The following is a 9,990-nucleotide window of genomic DNA, read 5'->3' as shown; positions in this document are numbered from 1 at the left end:
GTGAGTTCCTATAACACTTCACCTTCTCCATGACCTGTCTCCATCTGTGAAATGTAGCCTCACCACGGAGAGAGAACATTTCAAAGACATCAAAGGATCCTGGGCATCTGGGTGCTCCAGATGTACACACCATCACATTTCCTCAACTGGTTATGGACAAGGACAGCCTTTAAAACCCTTCAAGTAGGAAAGCCAGCCGTTTCACTTCTTGTGGGAAGAATCCTCTTCCTCCACCACTGGAGCCACATGGGGCCGAGTGACAGGGCGCTGACTCACCTGCTGGGTCACCGGGCACACGAGAGGCAGGCCTGGCCCCTGCAATCTGAGCCATCACTTGACTTGGGTTCAGTGTTTGTGATAACACAGGGCACAGGGAGTGTGAGCACATGTGGCCTGCGAAGCACGGGGCAAAGGACCGCCTTGTCCCAGAGTATGCATCTTGAAGCAGCAAGGGTGATGACACAGATGACGCCTGGATACAGCTGAAGGGGAAAAGCCTGAGGTGATATGGTGTCTATGTACACGTGGGGAACGACAGAGCCAGACCATGGTGCGACAAAGCGTTTATCCAAATTCTCCGGGAGGTCTGTTCCTCACACCTACCTGCCTCTTGACATCTGTATTTCGGAAACTTACACAAAGGCAGAGAAACCGGTATAAAGATTTCCCGTATACCCAAACTCTGTCTCAAGAATTACCAACATTTGTCATTCTTGTTTCATGGACTTACCCCCCCCCGCACCCCCTAGGTATTTTAAAACAAAGTTCATATACCACCCTTTTTCACTCCTGAGTATTTCAATATCCTGTCCCTCCCAGGGCTGTTAAACAATAAATACCCAATATTCACTACCAGAAAATCAGCATATTTTTAATACAGATGTGGTACAGAATGTTTAATTACAGCAGGGCAGAGATTCCAGTTAAATAAAATTGAAACCCTTTATTACCTCCAATATAAAATTACTAAATTAATGTCTCAAAAGAAAATATAACACGGTGAAAGCTCTAAACCACACCATTGTTCACCACAGGATTTATGATTTACCAATGACATACTCCACCACTTTGGCAAAAGGATGAACTTTTCAAAAACAGTTTAAAAACCTAACATAGCAAAGACTGTGTACATCTCCATATTGCACTTTTTTATGTACAAGAATAAAACAGTAAAGTCAAGTGTCTTGCATATACTAAGAACAGCACAAATCTGTCACAATTAAATTTAATGCAGAAGCTCATGTGAGAAGTATTAAAAATGTAGAAACGTAACTCACGTATGTACAGAACGCCGAGACTGTATTAACAAACTTTATGTACATGACAATACACTGCATTACTTTAAACTTTTTAGCATAGTTGGGTTTATTAATAGAGGCCTTTGGTTCTAAACTGCTTGACTAGTTTGAAGCTCACATAGTTTCTTAAGCATTTCTGTTTTTTTTTAGACGCAAGTAAGTATAAAAGCACTAAACCTCCTGGTACACTGGTACAAAAATTACAGCGGTCAGATCCCTCAAGTCATCAAAAACTAGTCACAAAAATAGTTCTTGTATTCAACCTGAATGTGCCACAGGAAAAAATATTTTCAAGATTTCCCAGCTCAGCCTAGAGGCAAAGGGCTACCCCAGCCTCAATTTCAGTGCTATGTCCCTGCTATGTTCATTCCAGAACACTCGTTTTCTCTAGGCCATTTATCTTAATACTACTTTGTAAGGAAGAATAAAATCTAGCTTCAGTGTATGAGGGTCCACCACACGCCTCTGTTAAGACATCATGAAAACTTGGAAGATTGCCAGAGAGACTTAAAAAAAATATGTGCCTTCTCCTGACTCCTCTAGAAAATCTGCTATGAAAGAACAGTTCTCTGTTTCCTCCCTCTCCCATTCCCCTGATTTCTCCTTGTGCTCGGTCTCCCCGTGTCCTGCACGAGCCCAGTGATTAGCTTTGGAAATCATCCTGAGTTTGCAAATGACAAAGCAGGTCCCCACACGCGGTCCACGAGGCGGATCACAGAACTGAGGATGAGCTGGTCATCCCGTGAACCATTGTGCTTGTTGGAGTCCCGCTGATGGCATTGAAGATGTGAAGGGAGTTCGGCAAAACGCTCGTCTTCTCCTCCAGGGGGCAGATCTTGAGGCACAGAAACACAACATTAACCTAGTGTAATGCCCTGAACAGCATTTTCCAAAACGGTGCGTTTCATGCAACCCACAGGACTTATCTCATCCAGAGGTAAGTGTTCCTGTGAACGATGGTCTGCTTAGATAGATAGTTTGGTTTTGGCAGTTTTCAGAAGGATTGTGTCGGCTCATCTAGTGAATGATGTTTTTCAGATCAGGATTATAAGGAGAGAGTCCAGAACAAACATGTTTTTGTCTCCTTTACAAGTTAATAAGTGGAGAGCCTTCTAGACTAACCAGATGATAAGGTGGCTTGAAGTTTACCTTACACATGCTTGATGGGGACACGACCTAGCCTTGTCCCCCGGAAAAGTCTTTTAAGATGAATCTGGAGCATCTGTGTTTCTCTACTGGCTCCTTTTCTCGGGGTCCTACAGATAGGGGCTGCCCCTTTGACCCTGAGCTTGTCTCTTTTTGCGTTCAGTAATGCAGGGAAGGGTCCTAAGGGCGGGAAGTGACCGACTGCTAGGCAGAAACTGAGAAGAACGTACACACTCAGAGGCTCCCCTGGAAAAGTCAAAAGCAAGTCTACTCCGGGTTATGACCCTTTTTCTTTAAGCGTTCAAAGGAGTTTAATCTTCATAGTTGTTGAAATAATGGAAACTTCAAGTTTAGAGCACAGCACTGCATCAAATGTCCATACATACAATCTGGGAGTTTATTTTAATATTTTCAGCCCATAATTTTTTTTCCTACTTTCATCTTTTCTAGTGCCAAATGCTGGCACCCACTGATCAAGCTCTCCATTCCACAGGAATCTGGAGGCCCATGGAAAAGACCCTGCTTGTTTTCCAAACACTTGTGCTCCTGAGGCCCTCACATTCTGGTTAGATATTCACACACTTATTGCTTTAATCATTTCCTACTTTTCCAAGTGCCCAGAAGAGGGCTGCCTTCTTTTGCACATGCATTTGTCCTTATGCCAACATCTGCAGTTGCCCAAACTCAGGAATAACTTTATGTGAGTCAGTAAATCAAGTTTTAGAAAAATAAAATGAAAAAAATGACATTACCATCCCATCTGATGTGTGAGCATGAAGGAGAAAAAAAAAGTAAGCAAGTTAAAGCTCAGACATTTGCTTTCCTACAACAGAAATTTCCTAAGTAAATCATCACATGACATGTTAACTGACACAAATGGTCCTGGCTTCGGTTTTGCGAGACTGAGGCAACAATGCGGGGAAGAGACAGGAGCAGTTCTGTGTTAGCAAGGTGCTAGCACTACCTATAAAGATGGCCCTGTGACTCAGAAGGAGTCACTATGGTTGATGGAGAGTGGACCTCTCTGCAATTATGTGGAAGCTGCTCTTTGACATTTACTGGGTTCCCTGGGCAACTGTCCTCTCTGATGACTACTGGGCCCTCATCCACAATTCTCCTGAAAGGAATCCGTACAGGAAGGCAATGAGAGCAGTACAATCAGAAAAGATCCCATAATGACAGGGAATATAGAAACTGCCAGGGGTAATCTATTGGGGTACCCAAGTCAGCTTTAAATAGTTAAAAACTGAACAACCCTATTTTTGTAAATGGCAAAAGACATTTAATAAAACAGGTAATTCCTTAAACTGATGGGTAAACCCTGTTCTTTCAAAGGACTGGGTGGATAAAGAAAATTCTACCAACAGTATGGGTATTTCTTCTTTATGTGAGAGGTTTTTTGTTTTGTTTTGTTTTGTTGTTGTTATTGTTGTTTTATGCTAGATTGGGGTGGGGAGGAGTTAGGAGTGTGGAAGAGGAGGTAGGAGCTGCTCTCCTCTGGTCACACTAAGTACTAATAGGTAGGCAACCTCTTCATCGAGCTATTCCTCAATAAACTGTGGTTAGACAGTGGAAGCAGAGTAGAGTGCTACATTATTCTCTAAATCCTGGAAGGTTGTCAGAAGGGGTAGGCCATCACAGGGTGTACTGAAGACCCCAACCAACACCTGCTTCCCAAACATGAGAACTCCAGGTGGCACTTACCTGCTCATGCATGATTTCAGAAAGCTCTTTTGCCATTTCCCTGTAGTTGGCTTTCATTTCTTCCTGATACTCTAGCTGGTCTTCCTTAATCAGACGTTCATTTACCACTAAGGCTTGACCGCAAGCTTCCACAAATTGCCTGAAGTGGTAAAGGAGAGGAAAAAAGGATGTTGAGAACAAAGAATGAGTCCAAGTGGCAGTGACTCTTCCTTGATTGAGCTCTGAAGGTGATCATACTTGAAGAGAAAAAGACACTTCTAGTGTGTGCTTTACCTGAAAACTTCTTTAAGCAACTTCACTTTATTGTCCGGATATCTCTTTGTGTTTGTGTCATCTAAGAAAGCTCGGGCATATGCCAGTGGACCAGCATTGACCTAAATAAAGAACAAAGTTTTAAAATTATGTTATAAAGAAAATGACCTTTAATTTCAGTTGGTATGTGCTAAAAATGATGCCTGTAGTCATGACCCCTACCCTCCAGGAGCTTACAACCCCAAAGAGGAAACCATGAAGAAAGCTACATGTCATTTAATTTTACCATCTCAGCCATCCTCAGGGCACTGCTGATGGTGGTTCATTCTATGTAGGAAGAACCAAAGCTTGAAAAACATAAGGGCCTATTCAACGTTGAACATTCAATAAGCAAAACACCTGAGATCAGAGCCCAAGTCTTCCTATTGATAATTGGCTACACTATTCTCAACCTGATCAGTTCAGTGAAAAACTGGGGGGAAAAAAAGTATGTATGCCAATTGTTTAAAAACCAACTGTTCACCTCACTGAATTGTATAGACAGCCATGGACAAACTGATTTGCTACCCTTGAATAGAGTAACCATCGGAGGTGTGCGGCAAGTGCCAAACGTTAGGGGCATTTAGCAACAGGGTATGTGAACCAGAACCCTGCATATCTCAATTAGCCAAGAAGAGTTCTCGGTTGGGAAGGTCAACTTGGGAATGTAGAGAAAAAGAAAGTTAGACATACAGGATGGGAAGGAAAAAGTCCCAGACACCCGAGACAGCTTGGAAAGGACTTTACCATGTGATTCCTGCATAATTTCTCCTGGAAGATCTGGTGGGCTTGGGGGTAATTAAGTAGGGAGGGCCGTCTATCTTTTTTGTTGCTGTTGGTGAAAGAATGGGCAGTGTTTCTGATCTTACACGGTCTTCAGGACTTACACGGTAACGGCAGAAGATCTGCAGTGTGGGAATTCACACCAGAGGTGGGGAGCACTTTGAGACAGGAACCACTACCTAACCTTCTGTGATGACTATGTCATCACCCTGGATGTGTGTGTGTGTGTGTGTGTGTGTGTGTGAAGATGACCAAAATGACTGATTATCCAAAATGATACAGTTGGTTTTCTGTGTCCAATAGTTCTGCATCTGCAAACTCAACTACCCACAAATCAAAAATATAGTTAAATAAATTACAGTTTAGTTGGAGCACTGTCCAATGCACTAAAAGATTGTGGGTTCGATCCCCCATCTGGATGCGTATGTAAGGCAACTGATGTTTTTCTCTCACATCAATGTCCCCCGCCCCCTGCCCTCTCAACATATCCTTGGGTGAGGATTAAACAAAACATTATGTTGTTGCTGATATGTACTATGTAGTTAAGCCTAAGATGGTTGTTACTGTTCTGAACATGCACAGACTTTTTTCTTGCCATTATATCCTAAATAATACAGTATAACAATTTACATAGTATTGGGTATTATAAGTAATCTGGAGATGATTTAGAGCAGGGGTCCTCAAACTACAGCCCGCGGGCCACATGCAAATACAAATATTGTATTTGTTCCCGTTTTGTTTTTTTACTTCAAAATAAGATATGTGCAGTGTGCATAGGAATTTGTTCATAGTTTTTTTTTTAAACTATAGTCCGGCCCTCCAACGGTCTGAGGGACAGTGAACTGGCCCCGTTTAAAAAGTTTGAGGACCCCTGATTTAGAGTATACAGGAGGATATATGTAGGTTATATGAAAATACTACCCCATTTTATGTAAGGGACTTGAGCATCCATGGATTCTGGTACCCTGTAGGTTCCTGGAACCAATCCCCCGCAGATACTGAGGGATGACTCATTCAATTTTAAGAAAATGCAAAGGGGAAAGTTGATGAAATGTCCTAAGGTCTAATGTAACCAGGTCTTGGAGTGCAGCGCCATGGAGCCAGCCTGATGGCTCTGTCCTACACAACAGCAGCCCCCGCGAGGCTCTCGGTGAAAGAATTACAGAAACGCACAGAGAAATTGATACAGCGCATTTCCTCCGGCTCTAACGCTGTGTTAAGGTTGGTGGGTACACATGTATGAAGTTCATCTTACTTCATCATGCAATTCTTTGCTTTTTAAGATGATTGAGCATCTGTAAAACTCTAAGGTCACAGTCGAATGGCAGGGCACATTTTGTCCTTTAGAAAGCTCAACCAGTCCAGCCCCACCTTTTACTGGAGCCCACACCCTTCTGCTGGCCTTTCGATAGAGGCTGGAGGCTCCTGGGTCACGCTGCTGAGTGGTTTTGTTGCTAGCTGCAGAAACTGTGGCCTCTGGCCCCGTTATGTAATCACTCACGTTGCTGGAATGATTATCATAGTCACTTGATAACTTATTTTTGGCACATAAGTCTTTTGGGCCATAAGAAAAGAGGTTGAAAACATCTATAAATACTTTTGTGGTGAATGACATTTAGAAAAATGTTAGGCAGCAACTCAACATGAATCTCATAAAAAGCTGACAAAAACTGATTTCAGAAAATGAACCAAGGAAACTCCAAAATTTATATATTACAATCTACATGTAACTTTCATAAACACCCTTCTTGAAAGAGGAAAAAATATTAGAGATACATATAAACACATACACATAAAACATGTGTTTGAATTACTTACATACACTTAAAAATATCAGTGAAGTAACAGGCATACTACTCACTGGAAAGAGGTGATTTAGCATTTACCAATTTCATAAGAAACTATGTAAGAAACCTTTTAAAAATGTATTTTTGAAGTGTAATATACACAGAGAAAAGTATACATAATGTAAGTGTATAGCTTGATGAATTTTCATACACTGAACATATTTGTATAATCATCCCCTAAATCAAGGGTGATCTTTTTCATAAATGGTGCACACCACTTGGATAGCTATATGGGAAAAATGTGTTTGACCCCTATCTGCTACCACATACAAAAATCTAGATGGACTGCAGGTCTATATATGAAGGTTAAGCAAAGAAGGAAAATACAAATGTTTCAAAGATATTCTTTTAAAAACAGATTTCTTCAAGTGGACATAGAAAAAGGCTACCAGTAAAGAATAAATTAATCTATTGGGCTATATTAAAATCAAGATTTTTTTATATTAATCAGAAAACACCATTAGGAGAGTAAACTTAAGGTACTTTTTCAGATAACAAATGTTATAGAAACCAGACAACAATAGTTTTATAAGAAAACCTAGAGCTATTCTTTATATTTAGAAGAGTCTTAATGGTTCCAATTAGGCACCCAGAATCCCCCAAATTACAAACAAACAAAAACCCAGATTAGTGTGGAGAGCTGTCTCCTGCCCCCGGCAGACAAGTTTAGTAAGAATGATACTCTTGCAGATGGGAGAGAGAGTGGAAAGTGAAGGGTAAGGTGGGGCACCCTATGGTTACTGTTATTAGGAGAAACTGCACAGATTCTGGGGGCAGGTAACGGGAATCACCTGGTAAAGCCAGAGATCTACACTAGACCTTGCTGGTGCGAATGACCTGAAATATTCCCAAGGTCTTCAGTAAGGAGTCTTCCCCTCGGTTGCCCCGTGGTTAGCTCTGTCCAGCGCCTGGCTCACCTGAACACTCACGCTGCCCTGGAGTTTCAGCTGGAGTTTGATCATGTCCACGTCCGCCGAGGAGCACAGCTGCCGCAGCTCAGCCACCTTCTTACTCATCTCGTCAATGGCCACCTCGATGGGGTTCAGGTCGGTGTGGTGCTGGTACATGACGGGGATGCGCTTCTTCACGTACGGGAAGCAGTGTATCGCTGCGGGGGAACGGGTCCCAGAATTACTCCACGGTCTGCGTGGTCTTTACTGCTATCAAGGTAGACGTTACTATTGTTCCCATTTTACAGAGAAGGAACGAAAGCCTGCCAAAGTCACACGTCAGTACTTCATGGAACCAGAATACCCAGAATACGTATTGTCCTTCTGTATCACCGTGGGTGTCTGATGACAGGTTGTATCATATAAAGTAACGAGAGTCGGGTGTTTGTTAACGTTTACTGTGAGAAATGTATCTTTGAAGACATCGCTTTATTGCTCCCTCCTCAATTTTCTCATCCATGACTGCCTTGCCTTCCTTGGAAGTTGAGAGATCTGAGTGAACTAGCAGATATAAGGTGGCTTTGGAAATATAAAAAATGACTGAATAGTTTAAAGATATCACATACAGCTTAAGTCCAGAAAAAAATATAAGAAAATTCATTTTTATCCACAGAACAACTTTGAATCAAAGTCTGCATAAATCAGAAAAATTAATGAAAAATAAGAAGATATATTTCCAAGAAAAATATTTTATGAGCCAGAATGGCAAAAACTGTTGAAGTCGCAATAATAGAGATATTTTGAAACAAATAAAAAAACTTAAGTAAAAATATTTACTATTTTTTATATATTTTTAAACCAAAAAAATCAATATTGTTTTCATTTATCATAATAAGACACCTAAGAGTTAAGTTTAAAAATGAGCAGAGAAACAGCTGGATCTACCTTGGGTTGTTTCATGCTTCTACTTTGCTGCTTTATATGGTATATAAATACCTGTACTATTCTCATTTAACATAGATGGACTAATAGATCTTTAGATATGTGCTTTCTTATATTTTAGTAAGCAAAAATAAGGCAAGGAGAGTGTGAGTTTGGATTCATTATTATTTAGTAAGTGGCTGGGGGTGGGGAATTACTCAGAAAGGACTGGTCACAAGATGAGAAAACAGGCCAGCGACACGGAGTTCCCATGGGCCACATCTGGACAAGGCTGGAGAAGGTGTTCAACCTGACCAACCTCCTTTGTCACACACAGGCCTGTTCTAGTCTCTACATGTTCTATCAACCTTAGTCCAAGAGTCTGTGTCTCCTGTTTCTTTTGTGTTCCTTGCGGGCAGTTTCTAAGTCGCAGCACTGGAATCAGTAAATCCAATTAGAACCAAAGGCTCCTCTGAGAAGGTGACCTGACCTGGGCACTGCTGCTTGCCGGCCAAGGACACAGAAAATGATCCAGGATGGGGCAGACTGACAGGCGTATGGAGAACTACAGCTTTCTCATTTGTAAGAAAGAAGCACGTGTGGAAACGTCTATGCAGCCACGGCCATGTTAAAACACAGGCCGTTGTTCTGTCACAGTGCTGAGGGCTATGGTGTGGTGGCACCACCATTTCCGAGGGAAAAGCCAGCTCCCTGGATTAAGTGACAGACTCAGCGAGCCATCTCTAGTGATCTGCAGCTCTTTAATAAGGAAGGTGAGGAAGAGACGGCTGAGGAGTGACTGAGGAGAGACGGCTGAGGATGTGTATATGCCCGTGGATTATACTGATTTCGTGTAGCATAAGAGTCCTGAGTCACCGCCTCTTGCTTCTTGCAATGATAACTGGAGACTTAAAGAGGCGAAGAAGAGTACAGTGTGGGGCAAAAGTAGGCTTACAGTTGTGAGTATGCAAAACACAGTTTATTCTCATATTATTATTTATTAATTATTGCCTTATTTTTCCATATGAACAACTATAAACCTACTTTTGCTCACATGTATAATGATACAGAAAACTCAGTCTGTGCAAAAGCCTACCAGTTCCATGTGAT

At 41.7% G+C, this 9,990-nt stretch overlaps 1 protein-coding gene across 1 annotated transcript in view; it reads right to left on the bottom strand.

Moving 5' to 3' along the window:
• Positions 1 to 845: 845 nt before the first annotated feature.
• The window catches only part of DOCK9 (dedicator of cytokinesis 9), a 176,683-nt gene continuing 167,538 nt past the window's right edge, over positions 846 to 9,990 (bottom strand). Inside the window, exons 50-53 of the mRNA XM_015557496.1 lie at positions 7,987 to 8,177; positions 4,422 to 4,522; positions 4,149 to 4,287; positions 846 to 2,133 (exon numbers count right to left, since the gene is read on the bottom strand). Coding sequence (XP_015412982.1) covers positions 2,011 to 2,133; positions 4,149 to 4,287; positions 4,422 to 4,522; positions 7,987 to 8,177 — 554 coding nt within the window. The 3' untranslated portion in view covers positions 846 to 2,010. The remainder of the gene's footprint in view (positions 2,134 to 4,148; positions 4,288 to 4,421; positions 4,523 to 7,986; positions 8,178 to 9,990) is intronic.

This window comes from Myotis davidii, unplaced genomic scaffold, assembly GCF_000327345.1.
Source record: "Myotis davidii unplaced genomic scaffold, ASM32734v1 scaffold133, whole genome shotgun sequence".
Classification (NCBI taxonomy): domain Eukaryota; kingdom Metazoa; phylum Chordata; class Mammalia; order Chiroptera; family Vespertilionidae; genus Myotis; species Myotis davidii.
This window is presented reverse-complemented; position numbering and strand designations above follow the sequence as displayed.